We start from the raw sequence: 22,727 nt of genomic DNA on the forward strand, positions 1-22,727 counted from the left end.
ATATAATAAATGTACATTGGTATGCATATATACTTATCTGTGTATAATATTATCTGATACTTGCAATATTGCACTTCTGGTTCGATGCTAAATTGCATTTCGTTGCATTTGTAATGACAATAAAGTCTAATCTAATCTAATCATAATATTACAGTACTTGCTATTAATAGTACTGTGTGACATTTGTGGTCACCACCCTCAAGTTCACCATGTTTTATTAAATTAAATGACAAACAAAAACACCATACTTCAGACGCACTGCTGCCTTCAAGCTCTTCTGTGCGTCTGTGTGCTCCACCTGTCGCTTGTCGTCTCTGGACAGCTCCGCCTTTTCGGGTAGAGAGGTGATTAAACAATTGATGTGAATCAGGTGTTTAATCACCTTAATAATTCATGGATAAGTCAAAATTGTTAGTTGGATTTGTTAAATTGTGGAAAATAAATTAAATGAAAAAGATATAGATCACTACTACTACTCCCACTACTATTACAGTACCACTACTACTACTCTTACCACTATTAGTCCTACTACAACTACCACTACTGGTTTGTTTTGGTGTATTTCTTGATACTCTTGTAAAGCACTGCATTGCATGGTGTCTGAATGGTGCTCTCTAAATTTGTCTTAAAAACTATGAATTGCAAGCATTTTGATTAAATAAACAATTTTTTTTCCAACATTCAGTTCAAACTTTTCATATCCTTATTTAAACCGCATAGGTCGTGAAGATGATCTTTCTTTGCAACCCTCACAATGAGAACCACCCTCAACCTGCAGCCTTCAATCACCCAAATAGAATATTGAATTGTGTGTGCCCATCTGTAATGTAGCAAAGCGAATTGAACCAGTTTGCCTTATGTTTACTCAAACCTTAAGTCATATATTGTCCACTAACCAAATCTGTCCTAAAATATCCCCGTCCATCTCCGTTTCTGGCTTTGAAAGAGGAGGGAGGAGGATCGGACTGGTTTCTGGAAGTGTTCCTTCCACACCAGTTCCCCTGAGAAGTGAAAATGAAATTAGCAGAGCAGTCAATGCGAGCGATGCCTCTTCTTGAAACCCCGAGTCTGTTCCTGGAAGCTGCAGAGCGAGGCCTCCAGCCTGGATGCATCGATTCAGCTCACGGTCAGAATGAAATCATGAGTGGACTGGCGCTGCAGTGAGGAGAACTGCGGATGGATGCAACCTGCAGAAAAGCTGCTTAATGCTAAACTAAAGAAAACACAACAGGCTTTGGTCATTTTGGGTTTTTTTTTTTAAAAAAGGAACATTTTATTTGTCAGAAGAATTTCATGTTTTGTTTGCTTTCTCGCTGCAGCCGGACAGTATACAAAACTTCAAGAGTGGAATGTTCTGGTCAAACGTCTGGGTTGGATGAGAGGAGAATCAAACGTTTCAATTCTGCATCAGTACATCACCAAAGACATTTGGTGTGCATCCGACTCAAACGCGATAGAGGCAACACCACCTCCGTTACATTGGGACTCAGCCGCTGATGGTTTTTCCCGGGAAACCTCAGAGCTCATCGTTTTCTCTACTTTAGCTCATTTCAAGGCACATTAAAGCTCCAGCGACCGGGAAAACTGACGAGTCGTGGTTTGAACACTGCGTTACCAGTGAGCTGTGGTCACACCGTGCAGGTTCAATACATACAAACTGGACAAGTGTGAATGGCCTGGTGAGCACCAAATGAGAAAAAAATCTGGTGTGATATAATGGAGTTCATCTACTTTATCCGGCCTTTTTGGAAGTAAGAAGCATGAAAAGAACCAAGAAGTCACTCAGAGTTGAATAAGCTTGAATAAAGTGGAGTTCCGGTGTCAACTCGTCACTCGCATATAAGAAGTGAACTGAAAAGCCTGAAGGAGCAATTCATGGTCAGTTTTAGAAGCCTTTCACATTCAGATAATCCGGGGTTCGGTTCACTTGGGAGGCAGGGGAGCCGAGACTTTTCACACCTTCATGTGGTTTGGGTGGCGTTAACATTCACTTTAGAGGCCGGATCAAACCACCTGGAACATCTCACGCAATCACAACAGTTGCTGGTTTGGAGGCGCCGTCGCCTGAAACAAACACTGACCAGAGAGGAAGTAAAGAAGAAACACGGCTCATTGATTGGTTTGGACTGGAACCGAAGTCCTGCCGCTTTAGCCTGTGGTGGCGAGGCTAATTAGCTCGTGGCTAACGAGTAACCACAAACAACCACAATATACAGTCTTCAGACCAGATATCAATGAGTCTTCCTCACTACTTCTTCCTCACTATTCCAAGTTTGGCCATGAGATATGTTCAACTTTTTCCTTCTGCGTTTAATTCTTCTGATTTGCACAGTTAGTTGTTTGTTCACTACCCAGAATGCATTGCACACTATGTCATGTCCTCTCACCCCACCCACGAGAAAGATTGTTTGCAAAGGGACCGAGACCGAGGTTTTTAAAGGGACAGGAGATCTCGTTTGCTCTGGTTCAGAGTTGGTGGGTGTGCTCAAGTCATCCAAGCTAAATCGTTTTTTTACCCTGAAGAGACTCTGGTCTGGACCAAACAGGGGAATGTGAACACACCCTGAGAGACCTACTCTTAAAGCACGCAGACTGAGGATGAGTTAAAGGGATCAAGAAGGCATCAGAGAGAATTTATTCAAGATAAAACTCTAGAGATGCTGTAAAAATGCCACTCCTAACAAGGTTTCTTTATTCTGTGGATCATTAAAGGGAAAAGCACCATGACCGTGAACAGCTTATCTGTGGAAGCAGATCAAGACTTATTTACTACATCTTCCGAATAGACCGTCGCATTTTAAAAGCCGTTGTCAGCCTGTAAAAAGGTTTCAAAATCCCAGTGTGAACCCAGAATGCACCACGAGTGTGAACACAGCCACCGTCGCGCTGTCGGAGCTTCAGGTCGGCCCCCACCAAAACATTCCAAAACTAATTTTGGTGATGCCGTGGCTCAAGTGACGGGAGGAAGGAGTCTATTGCGAGGAGAATCAGAGTGTCCGTGAAGTCAGAGATCGAACAGAAAATACATTCCACATCATGGGAGTACAAAGGTTTTCGTCACTTGAACAGCTCGCCTGGCTGAAGACACACGGGCAGCTCTGCTTTGGTTTTTCCACAAAAAAAGAGAAGAAAAGAAAAGGAGAACTGGAACTTTACACCAACACACCCATCCAGTGGGTCGACACACGTCGAGTGGCCACAACCAAAATCTGAGAGGTAATACAAATCTCACACTAAAAAACAAAAGAACGGAGGATTAAAGATTAAACATTCATACAAGAACAGAAATCTGTCCGAAGCAGGGGTGGAGGTGGGGGGGGGGGTGCCCTGCGAAGACGTGAGTGGAAGAACGAGTGTGTGGGGGGGGCTGCATGCATCCTGTTCGCTTCAAACAAGAAGTAAACACTGCATAGCGGCCAGAGGACGTGCGGAGCCGGGATCAGACAGCAGCTGGAATGACACCCTGAGAGGTGGAAACTCATGGAGGTGGTTCGGTCAAGCTTCACCCTCTCACAAATACCAATACAGCCAATTCACCACAATTAACCGGGAAAATCTAATCAGCTCTTAAGTTCAATACAAGGGTTTTGAACTGGAAAAACAACTGAGTGTTTCTTCTGTTTAACTACCTTTTAATTAAGGATGTGGGAATTCACTGACAACTATTGCATGAGCCATTTCTCTCACCAGCTGGTTGAAACCGGCTTCAGAAAATGGTTTCATATGACAACTGACTCTTCCTTCTCGCTTTGGTTTTCTTCCTTATCGTCACATAAAGGAACGTTTTGCAATATTTATAATGGTTTTCAAAGTAATGTCATTACAACATTATACATCGACAGTGATAACATTATCAAATTCTAACAGTTTCCTCACCACACTGTATTGTTTTATATTTTAATGTTAAAGTGGAAGATAGCGTGAGAGTAATCATTTATGAGCTTGTCTAAATAATATTTGATGCTTTACACTTGAAACTTGCATCACCAACTGTCTCGTTATTTAAAGCACAGTGAGCTCCAAGACGCTAAGATAACACAAAAGATGTCACGTGATGTGATTCAAGTGTTAAAACAAGTGAAACTTGTGATGTGACCTTATAAAACATTACAATGTGGTTAAAACTCCAAATGTGATCATTGATCCTCACACAGTGAACCGCTGACGGTCCGTGTTGAAGGAGGAAAGCTCAGCTGATGAGTGTGGATTGACGTTGCCACGGTTACTGATCCAGAGGCGAGATTCACTGTGGGTTTCATGGTGGAATCCCTGGGTTGTCTGAAAGTGGCTCCTGGAGCCTCCCTATGCTCCTGTGGGAGGATGATGACGGCGTCAACACAAACCACACGTGTCGCCTTCACAAAGACCGGATGCAAAAACAAGCCGGTCGGGATTATTGGCTCTGCCCTGCGGACTGCACCAGTCCAAGCCTCTCTGCTGGGAAACGGTACATTCATGAGCAGTGACGAAAAGGGAAAGGAAACAAACCCACCGTGCTGGCACCGAGATCCTGAGATGTTAGGATTTTTTTGTCTTTGTTAAGATCTTACATGAAAAATATATGCACACTCATTTGATCTAGCGCTCCCGCATCTTTTGACCTTAAGAAATAAATACCCTCAGTTATGCAAGTTACAGCCTAAACCTACTCAGAGAAGAGAAGTACCTACTCCCAGGTACCAGGTGCAAAATGCGAGTCAGTCTTTCTCCCGCCTGGCGTTGGCGTGCTCTCACTGCGAGAACATCCAGCACAGCAGGCTGATGGCTAAGACGGCCCCGGCGCCGGCGCCCACGTTCAGCAGGATGGGCCTCCAGAACTGCCACTGCTCCCGCTTCCTCTCGGAGTCCGTCAGTCTCTGTCTCATCTGCTGCACCTTCTGCGCCGTGCTGGCGATCCTCTCCTCGCGGTGCCGCTTCCGCACACTGAAAACACACCGTGTGAGATCGGTAAGCCAAATAGTCCCACAATGCATCACTTGTGAGAGACACAAAACAACCACCGGCAACCACAGAGAGCAGAGTTGGAGCTGGACCAGCTTCTGCCGCAAAGCTTTTTTTTTTTTTCAGATTTTGAAAATTCCAACCCAAACCACAATTATTTTCAAGAGGAACAGCTTGTTCAAAATCCAGACCCTCCAGGTACAGAAGAGTATTGAGGGCGACTGAAGAAAATCATATGTGGAGGTTAAGAAAAACTCATGTGCTTCAGAAAAAAAGCTGAAATTCAAGGAGGACACATTTTTTTTTTCACAGAGAAAGAAAAGTGTTTTTTTTGTATTTCAAAGTGGAGACGTCCGTCCATCCCTCATTATTTGCCTGTTGACGCAAAAAAAATCACATTAAACCAATTAATTCTGACTTATTGCTTATGAACATCTAAATTTACAAAGGATTTCCTTGTTTAATAATACATTTTATAAGCCCCCGGCATCGGGGGCGATGCCCTCTGTACTCGATCAACGTCTGCGACGGAGAGCTGCAGGCTGCAGTGCCTCTGCAATGTCCTATACTGAAAACTGCACTGTTTAAGGCCCCTGCAGACTCCCGTTTTGAAGCCGTAAGGACAAGGTCAAAGTTCGACAGTGACATCAGCAAGTTGCCAAAAAAAGTTTGTTTGGCAGGAATGTTCATACTCTGCAAGACGCTGCCAAACTCGTAGGCCACGCCCCCATAACACCAGACCACGCCCCCTTACAGCAGCCACACGTCTGTGAAGTGACATTTTCACTTTTCAACGGCACAACTTATTTCTCTCCTCCTATGCTTTCAGAAGTGCATTTCTCTGAACTGTTTCAGTGATAAAAGAGTTTTTAAATGAGCACGATGTTTGTCTGGTTTTAACTACGGGAGCTGAGCGCTTTGGGTGATGCGTTCAGGTGCATCACAGCATTTTAACAAGCTGCGGCGCTCAGACAGTAGCGAGGTTACAAGCTAAAGATGATTAAAACATGACTGACAGTGATTAGTGAGCTGGAACGTGCATGTGCAGCACACGTCAGTGCCGAAGTTTGGGAAGTGCGGCTCCTACAATGTTCAGCCAGGACAGCCGGCACTGCCGACACAAATTTGTTCAGCCAGAAGGAGCCTGCCGGCAGAAGTGATGTCATTTTGTTTGGTAGCATACGTCACTGCTGAACTTTCGTCTTGTTCTTATGGAGTACGAATTGGCCTTTATGAACTAAAGCCTGTTCTGAAGCGTCGTTCCGCCATTTCATTAAACTGCCTGCAATGCATTTTGTAGGCACGCCAGCGCGTGGATGGACGGATGTTTCCGCTTTTTAAAAAACAAAAAAACTTTTTTTGAGTGAAAAAAAGAAAAAAAAAATCCCTGACTTTGACTTTCTAATTTTTCTGAAGTGCATGAAGTTTTTTTTCTTTTTTTTTTGGGGGGGGGGGGGTAAATAATACTCCAAAACGTAATTATTATGGAAGAAAAACTACATTGCACAACCAAAAACTCTACATTTTGCAGGCAAAAAACCCCCTCCACACCATAATTGACAATCTGCAGACAAATAAAGATGATTTACATCTTGTAGACAAAATAAAAAAAAAGATTTTGAGGAACTCTACACTGTGCAAGTAAAACCTCAACATTTTTCAGGCAATATATATTTGTAGCCAAAATTCACATCTTTTGGCCAAATAAACATTTCGGGGGCAAAAAAAATATATAAATCTGTCTTGCTGGGAAAAGAAAAAAAAAGATTTGTGGGCAAAAACTGCATTGTGCTAGCAAAAATTGGTTAAAACACCCCAACAAAATCGACATTGTGTGGGGTAAAATAAAATTGGATAAATCTACATTTAGCTGGCAAAAATAAATACCACATCTTGTGGCCAAAAACTAAAAAAAACGATTGGGCGGGTAAAATCTACTTTGTGCAAGCAAAAATTCTACATTCTGTGGACCATTTGCTCCAAAATTATAATAAAACTTGTGTGATTTTGTGAAAAAAATTGTAACCATTACTAAAGGTAGTCAGCATAGAAAAGAACTAAATGTTTCAGTTCCCTTTGTTATTTCGATTTGAATTCGTCTTGCATTACAGTTAATTGACACGTAATTGTTGAACCTTCCTACATTATGTGAAATCTGAAAAGCTCATGAGCACAAACTGCTGACACAAATTCCTTTAAATACAGATGTTTGTCAAACTTTATACCTGTAGACAACAACAACAACAAAAAAATAGCATCTTCTTTAAAATTAAGAAGCTTATAAAACTCATAACCACAGACTGCAAAACAAAATGAAGGTGCGCATTCATTGAAATTCAGACGTCTGAGAAACTCTGAACAGTTTGATAAGAAGCCAGAGCGAAGATTTCATCCATTCAACGAGTGTAAATCTCTCTCTCGCTCTCAAAATAGGTTTTTTAAGAGCAACTTAATGGAGCTGGACATGGAGCACATTTCACCATTTTAGATATAAAGTAGCAATTTTCTCCAACAACAGAGTATATATATATATTAGTTCCAAAAGGTTTTAATATGTCAAACTATGTGTGTAATGTGTGTGCGTGTGTGTGTGTGTGTGTGTGTGTGTGTGTGTGTGTGTGTGTGTACTCTGTAGCAACTTGTGACTTTTGAAGGAGAAAAACAGATTACATGGTATGAATTAAACTTAACCCTTTATTGGATTTTAGAGGTTGATTCTTTTCTTCTACGTGTTCAATTGTCAATTTTAAATAAAATAACAAAAATCTTTTAGAAATTCTCATACTAATTAAAACAATATTGTGTTTCATAAGCTATAGTTAAATTTAGATTTTTCAACCTAAAATGCTGTTTAGAATCTAGTAATTACAAATGTGGTCAAAAGAACCATCGTCCTCTCATCACCAGAGAAAACATTAATTCACTCTTTGAACTAAATGAGAACAAAGCGACGAGGAGGTAATTTGAAGCATGTGATGTGATTTATATATAACTATACACTATATAAATGACTGCTTGTGAACGTACTCACTTACCAGATGTATTTCAACAGAATAAACACCCTTCAAAAAGTATAGAATGCTTTTTAATTAATATAATTTTAATTTAACGTGCAAAGCTTATTGAAAAACACAAAAACAAAGAAAAGAAACAACTTATGGCATTTGCAATATCAAGCCACCGCTGATTCTTTCTGTCATATGAAGTGCCTTTAGAAAATGCATATAAAATGCGTGCCATCTATTTACAAACTGCCGTGTGCTGCATACACACGCTCCAGCTCACTTATGACTCCATCAGTCATGTTTGAATCATGTGTAGCTTGAAGCCTTGCTACTGCGTGAGCTCTGAAGTCCATGAGCATGTAGCCTCGCTACTGCATGAGCCCCGAAGCCCGTTAGCATGTAGTCTCGCTACTGCGTGAGCCCCGAAGCCCGTTAGCATGTAGCCTCGCTACTGCGTGAGCCCCGAAGCCCGTTAGCATGTAGCCTCGCTACTGCGTGAGCCCCGAAGCCCGTTAGCATGTAGCCTCGCTGAAGCCCGTTAGCATGTAGCCTCGCTACTGCGTGAACCCCTAAGCCATTAGCATGTAGCCTCACTACTGCGTGAGCCCCGAAGCCCGTTAGCATGTAGCCTCGCTGAAGCCCGTTAGCATGTAGACTCGCTACTGCGTGAGCCCCGAAGCCCGTTAGCATGTAGCCTTGCTACTGCGTGAACCCCTAAGCCATTAGCATGTAGCCTCACTACTGCGTGAGCCCCGAAGCCCGTTAGCATGTAGCCTCGCTGAACCCCGTTAGCATGTAGCCTCGCTACTGCGTGAGCCCCGAAGCCCGTTAGCATGTAGCCTCGCTGAAGCCCGTTAGCATGTAGCCTCGCTACTGTGTGAGCCCCGAAGCCCGTTAGCATGTAGTCTCGCTACTGCGTGAGCCCCGAAGCCCGTTAGCATGTAGCCTCGCTACTGCGTGAGCCCCGAAGCCCGTTAGCATGTAGCCTCGCTACTGCGTGAGCCCCGAAGCCCGTTAGCATGTAGCCTCGCTGAAGCCCGTTAGCATGTAGCCTCGCTACTGCGTGAACCCCTAAGCCATTAGCATGTAGCCTCACTACTGCGTGAGCCCCGAAGCCCGTTAGCATGTAGCCTCGCTGAAGCCCGTTAGCATGTAGCCTCGCTACTGCGTGAGCCCCGAAGCCCGTTAGCATGTAGCCTTGCTACTGCGTGAACCCCTAAGCCATTAGCATGTAGCCTCACTACTGCGTGAGCCCCGAAGCCCGTTAGCATGTAGCCTCGCTGAAGCCCGTTAGCATGTAGCCTCGCTACTGCGTGAGCCCCGAAGCCCGTTAGCATGTAGCCTTGCTACTGCGTGAGCCCCGAAGCCCTTAGCATGTAGCCTCGCTACTGCGTGAGCCCCGAAGCCCGTTAGCATGTAGCCTTGCTACTGCGTGAGCCCCGAAGCCCGTTAGCATGTAGCCTCGCTGAAGCCCGTTAGCATGTAGCCTCGCTACTGCGTGAGCCCCGAAGCCCGTTAGCATGTAGCCTTGCTACTGCGTGAGCCCCGAAGCCCTTAGCATGTAGCCTCGCTACTGCGTGAGCCCCGAAGCCCGTTAGCATGTAGCCTTGCTACTGCGTGAGCCCCGAAGCCCGTTAGCATGTAGCGGAGTTACGTGATGCGCCTGAGTGCACCACTGCGGGCTGGAGAGAGACTTGTAGCCGCTGCCATGCCTGCGAGGAAAACAGCCTCTGCTCCAGGACGTCATCAACATGCGCCATCGCCGTAGGTTGGCATCATCAAAGCCTCTATCGTGGACCACATTCTTATCGTTAATACGGTTGATACCACCTCCCCTGAACCTCGACTCTTTAAGCATCGTCCAGTCACTTACATCCCAGAGTTGTCAGCCACGCTGTGGTCTTCGCCTGCTCCTCCTTCTCCTGGCTGTCCTGCCGGCAGGTCGTCTTCGCAGACGATCTCCTGCGGCTCCAGGCAGGGGCCGTTGGGCCTGTTGTCCTTGAGGTGAGGTCTGGGTGGAGGAGGAGGAGGAAGGAAGTCCGGCTCAGAGTCTTCGTCACTCGACATCATCTGCTACAGACAAGAGACACAGAGAATTCTTCAATAGTTTTACAGCTTGAGAAGACAAAACTGATCTCACACGGAACTAAAATCACCGACGTCTTAATTCCTACAGATTCTATTCTCGTCTACATCTTTGTTGTGTTTTGGGTGTCTGTTTACACGACAACCACTGAAAAGGGCAACTTTTCCATCTCCGTGGAAACGGGGGGGAAATACAGCTTTTCTGAAATGCTATTGCTACCACCATAGCAAATAGTTGCTCTGCAAAGAAAAGGGGGGGTTGGTATCAGTCTGTGCACACGGATTTGTCATCTCAGAAAAGGATGTCCGCTCTTTTCGGGAAAAATATCTGTAGTTCACCTTAGTATTCTCAAGCAGGCCATCTGACAGTTTGGCCCGAGCCTCGGACAAGGACACTCCTAAATTAAAGTAGGAGAAACTCCAGAGTCCACATTCTCCTGGACTTGGTAGTTTAATAGTCAACAGTCACTGTGATGACCATCCAACTTGGTCGTCTGTCCACAGAATGTCCGTGTTCTCCCATTAATGTTAATGTTTATAGTGTGTTGTTCTCTGCACACGTGTGTGTGTGTATGTGGTTTCATTACAACAGTGCCAACTCGTGACCTAGCATGCCAGCTACATGCAAAGCTCCTAAAATTCCCACTGCAACAACCAAACACACAGTCGTTTCCATATTTGGACTACTGGGGAAACAGTGCCTCCAAACTTCTGTGCAAACTGTTTAGTCCCCACAACACGATCTGTCCTCCTGACCACAGTCTGAAGTGATCATGAAAGTATAAGACCTGTGAAAGTCCGACAGCTGTCTGGGGGCTCATTTTCTCGTCACATGAGAGGATTTCTCTTTTCCTGTAACACCATGTGTGCCATGTGGGGAGATTTCAAATATTCCAGCACGTGTGAGGACTTGACGTTGCAGCAATGACAGATCTACCTGTGCTGCCGAGTTGCTGGTCGGGATGAGCTTGCCTCCCTCGATGACGGCCATGTAGGAGAAGCGGAGCTGGTCGGGGGTCTGGATCAGACCCATGCGGTACTCCCTCATGCTCAGCAGCACCTTCTGGATGTCCACCGAGGAAGGGTCTGTCCTCCTGTCCATCTGTTCAACACATGTTCAGAGAATCAGCTGGACTGAAGAAATTAAATAAGTACACTGTTCCTTCAGTCATCGTCACATTCCAAACAGTTTGGAAACGTTTCATTGAGACTAAGCTTCAGCTTTGATGCTAAAGCTAATTTGATCTTCCTAATTTGGCACTCTGAATGTAGAACAGAAAAACTTCCTTTTTGAATTGTGCAGCTGCAGCGTTTAAATAGCTGTAGCTGAAACTGTACATTAACTTGGTCAAATTATTCTTTCTAACTCCAAATCCATTCGCTCCCTTGAATATAGATAGTTAGATACTTCATAAATTCCAAGGGATATTCAAATTTTCAGCAGCCACATACAACAACAAAGTGACAAAAAAGCCAGATTGACATTGGCACAACAGTTGATACACAAAACTCTTCTAATTTTAAAATCTACAGAAATGCTAAATATATTAAAAGTTGATAGTTAGCGTGTACACATTTCGAGGCAGCAAACAGTAGGAGACTTATGTTTAATACTACAAACTCACTCAAACTTAACTGCTCCTGATCTCTGCAGAAATACTGTCAACACCTAACATAGTTCAGGTGAATTTACTTCTAAGGCCCCGTTTCCATGACAACATTTTGAAGTGAAAAAGCATCGTTTTGGAAATGTCTTGCCTTTACACAGCAACATTTTGAAAATGATGTCCATTTCGACCAAATGGCAGAAAGTCTGAAAACGATGTAGTTTTCCTGTAGGGCCACCAGCTGGTGCTGTTGTTTGATTTCAAGCAAATGCACGCTGAGAATAATGCAGACATTTGAATGGTCAGACGACCAAGTTGGATTATTATTATGGTGACTGTCAACAATCAAACTACCAAGTCTCAGGAGAATCTGGACTGGAGTCATGACACTCTGGAAACATCGTTGCTGTCCATCTACTGAGCATGTGCACAAGAACTATTTACTACGGCTCTGGAGCACATGCTCAGTAGAAATGTGTCAGAAAAGTTGTGTTTTTCCATTTTCCACAGAGACAAAGTTAGAATGTTTTCAAAACCGTATGTTTTCAGTGGCTGTTATGTAAACAGTTTTCTGTTTTCATTTGAAAACTTTTTTTTTTTTTAAAACCAGCCTAATATTCAAGATAATATCGTTGCTTTACGTTCTACTCCTTAATGGATAAAATATTAAAACGTTACACAGTAAAGTTTGCTGCATTTCGACATCTTCAGCTTCATGTCATTAACTACAACAAGTCTCAACAACGGACTTCTGTTTAAGAGGAATGGAAATGAATAGAAAGATAACATACAGGACGCAATTTGTTGCAGCTACAAACAGATTACTATCAATAATATAAATGAAATTGAAGAAACAGAACATGCAGTGTGATCGTGGTGTAGGGTCGGACAAAGACGATTCTCTGCAGGTTGAAAAGCATCAAGAAATATGCAGCTCCTACACAGTGCCGGTCATTGTTTTTGCTTTGATCACTCATTTCTAAACGTATGAAGTTCTGATGCGAGAACATTTCCATTGTGAAAAAAAAGAAGAAAAAAAGACGTCCCAGACAACAAAAACTTCATTTGTGCTTCAGAAATCCAACATGCCACAACACATCTCAACACCACGATAACAGCATCTCCTCTTTCCGTCATGTCGTGTAACGTTTTAACCCTTTCCTCTCCACGTACTGAGAATGAATCCCTCACCAGGACGAGGCAGGAGTCCACCAGGGCGAAGGTGCCGGAGCGTCCGATCCCTGCGCTGCAGTGCACCACCGAGGGGCCGTGCTCGGGGCCCAGCGAGCCCGACTCCCGCACCTTGAAGAGGAAGCTGAGGAAAGAGGCGGGAGACTCAGGAACGCCGAAGTCAGGCCACGTGGTGTAGTGAAAGTGGTAGATCTCCCTGGACTCTCCCGTCTGCAACAGAGAAGATTAGTAAGGTTGACTCCAGCAGCTCTGGATGAAGTTGCGTGTCTGCACCCGTCTGTACACCCTTCATGTTGAAATGTCCTTACATTTCAACATGAAGGGCGTTCGGGGATGTGCTGCGTTTACAGTCCGCATAGCGCACAGCGTCCCTCTACACACTGTGGGCTGTAGACCGAGCTTGCCGTGTGCCATGTCCAGCCCACACAGACACAGCAGATTCTGAATGCAGCTCCTGTGATCCAATGTTCAAAGGGATGAAAATCAAGGAAAAGCTGGATTTGGGCCAATAAACTTTGAATACAACGTTTTTGGACAAACAAGACCACGTGGAAGTGTTCCAAAGTTGGATAATATGACCCCCTTTAAGAACCTCCATCGCTTGTCCTCTCCCGTCGACCGGCCGGTGACAGCATTACCTCATGTAATACGGCCAGGTTGTGTCGAGGATGGATTACGAGTACCCTGCGCAGTATCGGAGCCGATACCCGAAACTGGGATTGATAATGGTGCAGTCCTAAACTGGGCCACATTCACCTTTCATGGACAGAAAAGCTCCTGATTGAAATGTTGGTGTGTGGTGCGCGTTTTAGAAAAGTGGCGTTTTCCCCATTTCCATGGAGATGGAGACCACCACAGATGCTGTATTCCACAAAGTCTCTCTTTAACTTTAAAAATCATAGAACTTCTAACTCTTCCATCCGAGCTCCTTCTCGGCTCACCTTGGTGTTCTGCAGCTCCAGCACTCGGATGGTGTAATGCGATTGGTCTTCCTCCGACAGCAGCCTCACAACAAAACCCGTGTCTGTGAAGGACATCTGATCTCCCTCGGTGGTCGGCCAGTACTGCGCACACTTCTCCTGTGAACGCCAAAGCAAGTGAAGGAGGAGTTCATTAAAACTGACAAGACGCCAGTGTGTGCGGGTGTTCACTATTTATTCACAAGTGATTCTAGGAACTCATCTTACTCAACAAATACAACTAATGTGATGGGATGTGGCATGCAGCAGAACACTTGTGATTATGCAACTCGCCCTCTGGGTCGTTGCAGTTACTAACAACTTTGGATTACTAACGTGGCAGCTCGTTTCCATAACTCATAAAGAGCCAACCTACCGATCCAAGATGTTGGCAGACAGTTCAAGCCTGTGGATTTGTGTAATTAAATCTGTGATTTCACTGTGCACGAGGGTGTCGGCTCAGGTTGGTGCTTGCAGAGATATTTTAATCTTTTAAGGTAACACTTACTTTACAGATTTCACTAAAGAAACAACGCACCAAAAACGCATGAAATCCTTTCTGTTTACATACATAGAACTGATCCCCCCCCCCCCCCCCCCAAACAAAGAAATATGTTTATTTGATTATCAAGCAAGAAAAAACTACTTTTATGGGTTTACACATTAAATGAGCAAAGGAGAACAATAAAGAGGATGCTTTTTTCCATAAATGTTACCAGTTTATCTCGATATTCATCACACAAATTCATGTGTCTGAAATGAATTATTCCGGCTTGTGTTGAAGTGCCACTAAAAAAGAAAAACATCTTGCAAATCTTCAAGCCAGAAAAACTACCATTAAATGATCATGAATCTATATTTTACTTGCCTTTTTTCATAAATAACTTCAAAAACCATTTGCAGGATTTTAACACCCAAAATGCCAAGGACGTTTGTATACCTATATATAAACTTGGACATATTAATATTTAATACTGTATTACTTATTTAATTTGTATCCTGTCTCATTCAATATTCAATCTTTATTTTCTATGTATTGCGTGGAGCAACAGCGCGAAAGAACTTCCCTCTGGGATTAATAAAGTATTTCTGTTCTCTTCCATTTAATTAAAAAAAAAAACTAATAATTAACTAAAACACTTTTAATGAATTCCAAACTGTCAAACTATTTTCCCACTGTAGGCAGAAGCATAGAAAACCGTCGTATATCGGAGCCTTGTGACAACCAGGAGACTCTGTGTGTGTGTGTGTGTGTGTGTGTGTGTGTGTGTGTGTGTGTGTTCATTTTTCTTATGGTTCAAGTACTCGACTCACCTATTTGCCCTATATGCAGTATTGGTTATATGTAATTTAGCACCAGCCTCCTGATCTTGCTGAAGACTATTTGAGGAAAAGTTTGTTTAGTCAATATTGGCTTGCAAACTGAGCACTCCTATCCAATTAAAAACATTTTTTTTAACAGGCATGTCACGTCTTTATCTGACTGAAATCACACAGTAGGTTGTGAAAGGATAATTAGAGATTTCACTCCCGTTCACAACATCTCTGCACAGAGCAGAAATAATCCGCACACGAACACAGGAGGAGCAATTTGTTAAATATTATGATTATCAAGTACTCTTTCATGTGAAAATGATACAGGGCCAAATATTACTACTCCAGCCAATTAATTGGAGAAATGAATTTCATTTGGTTTCAGAAAACTTTGACCTTTATATGAAAATGGCAGAAACACGGAGTACGATGTAGTTTTCATGTAGTAATGAGTGGGTGCCGTTTGTTTTTGAAATGAAACCACATGTTCACATATATAGTCCACCATTTCCAGAGTCAGAGCGTTATTTTTTTTTTTAAAAAGCTACACCTTGGAAGCACTTTTCAAAACTTTGCATTTTTTAGTGGCTCCGACTCCCGTTGCCATGTAAACAAACATCTAAAACACAACTGGAGTTGTAAACTTGAAAGCGTCGTGGTGTAAACAGGATGAGAGCAGGTATGGAGGTGTACTCACAGATCCTTTCTCAATCACTCTGTTGAGCATGATAACGGCTTTGGAGCACTGCTCCCAGATCATCAGCCAGAAGTGACCGCAGGTGTTCCTCAGAGGCCCCTGAATCCCAGGAGAGGGAGCGACAAGAAACATGACCAAAAAAATTCAATACTAAACAAAAGCACGTGAGCTTCTGACTGTCCAGCGCGCCAACCTGAGAGAGAATGTACGCTCTCTGGGCTTCATCCACTGACACCAGGCTCGCGTTGATGTAGTCGTTCTCACAGTTCTCCAGTTTGACCCGGCTGTGGTCGTCTGAAAGCCAAAGCACACATCAGCCTACAGCTGCAGAGGGTTCCTTCTCCACATCGCAACACGTCTCGAAACTCACATGGACTGACGTCTCTGTAGCGGTTCAGATTGCGGTTGACTGGAAGCTTCGCCGCTTTGTACGGATACTCGCTGGCTTGGTTGCGAATCTCCTGTTAAAGAGAAAAACAGACATTTTACACAGTTTTCAACCTGTGGAATGCGAGAAAATGGTGATCACTGCCAACCTCGATCCGGTTTAAATGACAGCATTTCAAGTGAAGACTATTTCTTACCAGTGGAACTAATAAAGGTCTGTCAAATCCAGGGGTCTGCAACCTTTCCCGTCAAAAGAGCCGCTTTTCTCACTTTCTGACAAATTTTATTCTTCTGGAGCCACAAAACACCTTGAACCATAAATGATCACACTGCTTATAAAGTTACTCATGTTGTTTTCAGGAAACATAAATTCACAATGTTTCATGACTACAATTTAGATTTAATTTTCCCTTTTTAGCAGCTTGGATCATTTTAGGATATTTTAACAGATTCGGCTGATTTGGTTGTTTTAGCCACTTTAACTTTTGACGATCATTTATTCCAATCACATTAACCATTTCACCCATTTTAGTTCCATTCTTGAACGTTTCAAACATCGTGGCTACTTTTTTTTTTTTTTGCCAACTAACACTTCTTTAATGCAATTTTAACAGTTTGCTTTGTTTAATATAGCAATTTCAGCAATATTAGTCTTTTTAACCATTTTCGTCAGGAGTCTTTTTGAAAAAAATTCAGGTATGAAGGTAAAATTCAAAAGAAAATGATGAGATGAACATTGTACTCTACATTGATTTCAGAAAGCTTCAGGGACCAATACAGAGGAGCTAAAGAGCCAGTCTTGGCTCTAAAGCTGCAGGTTGTATGCCCCTCATCTGATCGAATCTTTCATGGAGAATGAGCTTTCTCAAAAAAAAATTCTCAAAAAGCTGCCTATCTGGTGGCTCCGAGCACCATTGCCACGTAAACAGACTCCAGAATGCTATGAAGTTTTGTATTTCCACTTGAAAACTGGGCCTCCGTCAAACGCAGCACACCCACATTACAAAAAGCTCGATTCCGGAAAGTCCATTGTCTCTCATTCTGCCACCAAGCCGCTTTGTTCCACTGACATTTGTCAAACTGGTGTGTTCAAATAGTATTTTTACTGCACTGATGTAGTGTGTGTGGGTGCGGTTGACATTTCCTGTAATGACAGTGAATCACACACTGCGTTAAGATGATGGTACCCCACCCATCCTGGACATCACCTGCTCTCCCTGCTGCCCCACACTCTCAAAAAACTCCTCCATGGAGAGGAAAAACCACCAGCCCAACTCAGCACACATACAAGAAGTCGTTCAGTGTAACACAGGGGTTTAGGGTCAGACCATCTCTTCAAAAGATCAATTACAAGTATATTGAATGAAATCAAGATGATTAGAGAGATAGAGAGATAGATGGATAGATGGACAGACAAAGTTCATTACCGTGGGGAAATTCGCAGTCTCAGCAGCAACCACAACAAAGGCAACAACAGAATTTGTTTGCACAAGGATAGAGAAAAACAAAAGCCTTATATAGAGTAGAGGTACCCTCTAAGTACCCTTGTGTACAGTTTTAACTACCAACTCCCTTGGGGGAGTTCAACAGCCTCATGGCATGAGGGAGGAAAGATTTCCTCAGTCTGTCAGTGGAGCAGGACAGTGACAGCATTGGATTATAAACAAGATTAAAAAAATAATAATGTGAAAAACCAGTAGGATGAATTCAACTGGAGCCGAATTGGTTTTACAGTAGGGCTGCACCGGTACCAATACCAGTGTCTGGGATCAGGTCCTATACGGCAAGATGCACTCGCACTTGAGTATTACGTGACGAGGTCCATCAGCAACATCGGTGGCCCGTAGATAAGAGAGGACAAGAGATGTCTGTGGTTTAGGAATTCTTTAACATTAATGAGAACGACAAAATGTAAAATTGATGTTCTGCTAAACTATCAAGAGTGTAATATACTTCACACGACTGCAGCAACTTAATCACCACATGGGAATTTCTAGTTTAATGTGTCTGTTGGTGTGTAGAAAGGTCATCATGACACCAATATTTAAAATTCTTATATCATGTGGTGCATTATTAGATCATTAAAAAACCATCAGCTGAGCTCGCTGGTTCATGTGGTTCCATGAAACGGATGAGGATGACAGTGTCCTCATAGACCACTCTCAACCTGCAGCACCTTCTCAATGTGATCTCCTGCAACAACCAGCAAACAGTAGAGCTTCCTCGTTCTCTTTTTAAGTGGATTGTCACGTCTTTGTGTACAAGCTTGTGGCTTTAAGTGATTTATTGTTAACCATGTTTATTTGTTATTTGACGTGTGCAAGTTGAAGTGATCGCAAAGGAATAAATCGTCATAAGCGTGCGCCATCCATTCACGAAACATATTCGAGTGAAGCATGAACACGACCATCGCCCTTGTGGCATTTATGTGCTTGGAAAGACATCCCCAAACGTTTTTGTTTGCATCCCACATCCTTTTTATGAAGTGCAAAGCAGCTATTTGTATTTAAGTCCAGTGTCACACTAATCAGTACGTCATTTTCATGCTGCATTTCTATTGCTTAGTTAGTTGATGAGGGTTGAAGCAGCAGTCACACTGTGAGACGATCACCGCAAATTTCTGACGCTGGCAGAATTGTCACTGGTCATCTTTGGCCACAAGACCACGAGAACGGCTGTGCTTAAAGCAGTCTCATAGCACAATGTAGGACCTCCAATTTAGAGCCAAGACCAAAGATGTGACCACGATTCTCTCACGATTGTTGTCTTTCTTCTGGGACGGCTGAAAACCGCAGTGTCGCGGAAATTACAGAAAATATAAATGTGATCATCCAAAATAGGGCTGCAACAACGAATCGGTAAAATTGATTACATTTGATAATTAAAAGCGTTGGCAGTGAATTTCATTATCGATTTCTTGTGTCGCGTGATTTATGCGTCACGCGGCCGGCGTTCGCTCTCTCGGTAACATCAAAGTTGGAGTGCGGTACTCGAGCAAACCGGCGAGCCGCCGGAGCGTGCTCCGATGCAGGGAGACAAAACTAAACAACCAGTGCAAAGTGAGGATTGTAAACAACAACAGAGGATTCATAAGGTCTCCCGCCCCGGCTGAGGTTATTGTTGTAACGTCACATATCTGTGGAACTCTAAGCCCCGCCTACTTTTTAACCTACTTTCTGGAGGAAATGCACCAGATTTAGCTCTGATTACGCTTTACCTTACTGCTCCGTACCATTCCATACCGCTGTTTGAGCTTGTAAAAATATAGACAATTTCATTCCTTACACTGTGACCACAACAAGGAAAAACATTGAAGTGTAAATTTAAAGGTTATTATAGCAATATTTTACCAGTCTGGTCACTCAGCATGAAACTGGACTGTATGTGGTCCCTGAAGTACATTACATCTTATTTAATGATTATCTTGTATACATCTTATATACATGTGTATATATGTATTTATATTGTATACATCTTTGTATTGGTTAAGTTATGTGCTTTTAAATAATCATAACATATCAAATATCAACTGGTACTACAATTTCAAATGTTTTTTGTTTTTTTAACCGATTCACCGAAAAAATTATCGACTGATCGATTATTAAAATAATCGTTAAAGCCCGAATCCAAATCTGTAGGAAGTTATTTGTGTTTATCTGATGTCTCAACGCATTGTATGTATCGGAAGATGTATTAATCACGAAAGAGTTATAGAATCTGTCCTCAGATTATTAGAAATCAGAGTGAGCTATATGTAAACAGGATGGAAATCCCTCCAGAAATTTCCACCGCTGCACGACATTTGTTAAACATTGTTGTTGAATATTGTGATGGCGATAAATAAGCACTTAAAGACGTAAATCTATTCAGATTTTTACATTCTCTTCTTGGTACCAGTCAACGGTGTTCATATTCATTTATTTTAATTACATGTGCATTTGTAGATTTCAGTAGTGTTTCTGAAAGACAGCTTTTGTTCTTTTTGTTGTTTGTTTCGGGATGGGCATGGCCCAGTTCAGTCATTTAATCCCTCCTCTCATACTGTGCATTTACAGCTGACAATATTAGATCAATGTGAATTAATTCAACAATCTGTAACACTTAAGCAGATGTTGGTAATTTTGAAGTTTTTAGATTTTTCTTTAAAAGAACTATGCCGTCTCTTTTGCTCTCAATTCCACATTCAGTTTGCAATATGCATATTGCACATGCTAACATTCGCAATCAAGCTTGCAGAACTACTGCGATTGTAGCCAAGTCTCCTTGAGAAAGACACACATTCAATTGGTTTTATGTTGAGCTTGTAGTCATTTTCAGTAGTAATGGTTTGGTTTAGTGAAAATATAGACATCGCCATCACGTATACTCTGCACCACGACATAGATAAATTTAAGTTTGAATTTGAAGGCTATTGTGGCACTATTTTACTGGTCCACTCGCGATTCAACTGGGATGAACGTGGCCCCGTACGAAAATGACTTGACACCCCTGCGGTGGATCAACGTGTTTAACAGGGGAATCTATTACGTTTGCTCCAGGAGGATTTACACAGATTAAATGCTTTCTTCCCTCTTCATCAGCAACACATCTTACTATACTTAAACTACTTATGTAACTGCTGCATCATTGGTGCTCTTTACAGTGGAACGCAGGTGTTTGGGGTCAGATTATCCCTTTATTTATCTCTTTACCACAGACAACTCAAACACCTGCAGCGACATGCTATCCTGCGGCTCCGCTGCAGGGTCACGGCTTCAGTTAAGCAAAAATTCAACTGAAATTGTCTGTATGCGAAAGAGAAAGAGGGAGACAGATGGTGATAAAACAATTTTCGCTGGAAGTCCCTATGAGTTCTCAGAAACTGCAGCTGACGTCTGTGAGCGTCAGCCGGCGTTAACTGCCCGCCGCTGCACGTTTCCCGGCTACGGAAGTCGCCGAATGCTAGCTCCAACAATGCTACTCTCCATCGCCGCCTCGCCACTAAATGTAAACTAGGGAACGCGCTCCAAAGCGTACAACTTCACAGGATTCGACGTGTCTCTCGTTGAGGCCAAAGGCCGCTAAAACACAGGCAGAAGTGATGTACGGAATGGCTAACGAATTAGCTAAGCTCAATTCGATAGCTACCGATCGTCATAGAAACATGCGAGGCCCGGAGCCCGGTGTTTCAGATTAACTGGTTTCCCTGTTAACTGGTGACAGACTTGCTTTTGCATCCGTCGTTGCTGCGACTGGTAAAAGCAGATGTTGAAATCAGACGCACAAAAAGGTCTGACACTTCAAAACTATATTGTAGACGCGGTTGAACGGCGTACGCCAGGAAAACTTCGGGTTTCGGTCGGGGTTATTAACGTCTGATTTAACCACCAGCAGCGACGAACGCAAAAGGAAGTCATTCACCGGTTAACGGGAAGCCAATTAATCCGAAACACCGGGGGTCCGAGGCCCGGAGCCCGGGTTACACGACCTCTGGTCCCGAGTCCGGACTTCCCAGGCCCCAGGTCCGGCCTGACGAGGCCCTGGTCCTGGGCTTACGAAGCCCGAGTTCTGGGATCTGTACTTACATTGTAGAGGTTCTGCCATCCCCCGGACGAATCGATGTCCTCATATTCCCGCTCCATGGTGTCCGTGAAAAGAGACACTCTGCCGCGTAACGTCGGGGTGTCTGCGGCACCGTCCACCAACTCACTCCAGTGTGTCAGCCATCTGAACTACGGTGTGTGTGTGAGTCGGATCCCTGCGGGGACTCGGTTTGCCGCTACGCACTACACACACACACTTCACACTCCAGAAACGTTGCGGTTGCCTGTTGTGTGTCCAGCACAAGGCTTCGTAATTGAATGTGTTTTCAGGCAAACCTGGCAACACCGAGGGGAACAAGAAGGATTCTAATGTTTTATTCCATCGAAATTAAATATCAGTAATACGTGGAACATGACACTGCGACATTAAATTACATACATTAAATTATTACAAAAGTTAAAAAGGTTAAATATGGCATATCAACATTTGTTAATGTATAATAAACTATTAAGATAAGATAAGATAAGCCTTTATTGATCTCACAAAGGAGAAATTTACGTGTTACATTCAGCTCTTAAGGACACTCATGAGAAGGAAAGACAAGAAATGTGCAAACAGTTAGATAAGAATAGAGGTATCTTATATACAATGACCATCAAGAACCCTAAGGGCCAAAAGTATTTACAGTAAAAAGTAATAATAAATAAAATAAAATAGGACTAAAATAAGATACAAATCACAAATTATAATAAAGTATAATAAGTTCTAAGGGGGGCAAAGTAATACAGTAAGATGAAATACAAGGAAATTAAACAATGATGGGGGGGGGGGGCAAAGTATAGAATAAAAATACAATAAACATACTATAGTAAAAAAATAATACCAGTGTTGGCAGTGCAGGGTCGGTCCAAAGTGGTCAATTAAGTGATGAATAGATAAGGTGACTTAGATAAAGTGGCACACATGAGGTGGCAGAGATGCAGGGTTGTTGCACATAGTATTGCATGTTCCTTTACAG

The 22,727-nt window shown here is 43.0% G+C and overlaps 1 protein-coding gene across 3 annotated transcripts; it reads right to left on the reverse strand.

The window, feature by feature from the left end:
- Positions 1 to 1,271: 1,271 nt before the first annotated feature.
- On the reverse strand, positions 1,272 to 21,922 carry ptpn2a (protein tyrosine phosphatase non-receptor type 2a). Of its 3 annotated transcripts, XR_013936722.1 has the most exons (10): positions 21,751 to 21,922; positions 16,170 to 16,260; positions 15,993 to 16,093; positions 15,800 to 15,898; positions 13,771 to 13,908; positions 12,830 to 13,039; positions 10,969 to 11,133; positions 9,820 to 10,019; positions 4,650 to 4,923; positions 1,272 to 4,434 (listed from the first exon to the last, which is right to left on the reverse strand). XR_013936722.1 is itself a non-coding variant. In XM_080500413.1 (9 exons), exons 1-9 carry the CDS (start codon positions 21,805 to 21,807, stop codon positions 4,731 to 4,733), a joined length of 1,251 nt encoding a protein of 416 aa, XP_080356539.1. In that variant the 5' UTR covers positions 21,808 to 21,922; the 3' UTR covers positions 1,272 to 4,730. The 3 variants fall into 3 exon arrangements, 2 of the variants coding, with proteins under 2 accessions (XP_080356539.1, XP_080356538.1); XM_080500413.1 differs by having other exon boundaries at positions 1,272 to 4,923; positions 9,820 to 10,016; XM_080500412.1 differs by having other exon boundaries at positions 1,272 to 4,923.
- Between the last annotated feature and the right edge of the window lie 805 nt (positions 21,923 to 22,727).

The sequence above is a fragment of the Blennius ocellaris genome (genome assembly GCF_963422515.1).
Source record: "Blennius ocellaris genome assembly, chromosome: 8".
Taxonomy (NCBI): Eukaryota; Metazoa; Chordata; class Actinopteri; order Blenniiformes; family Blenniidae; genus Blennius; species Blennius ocellaris.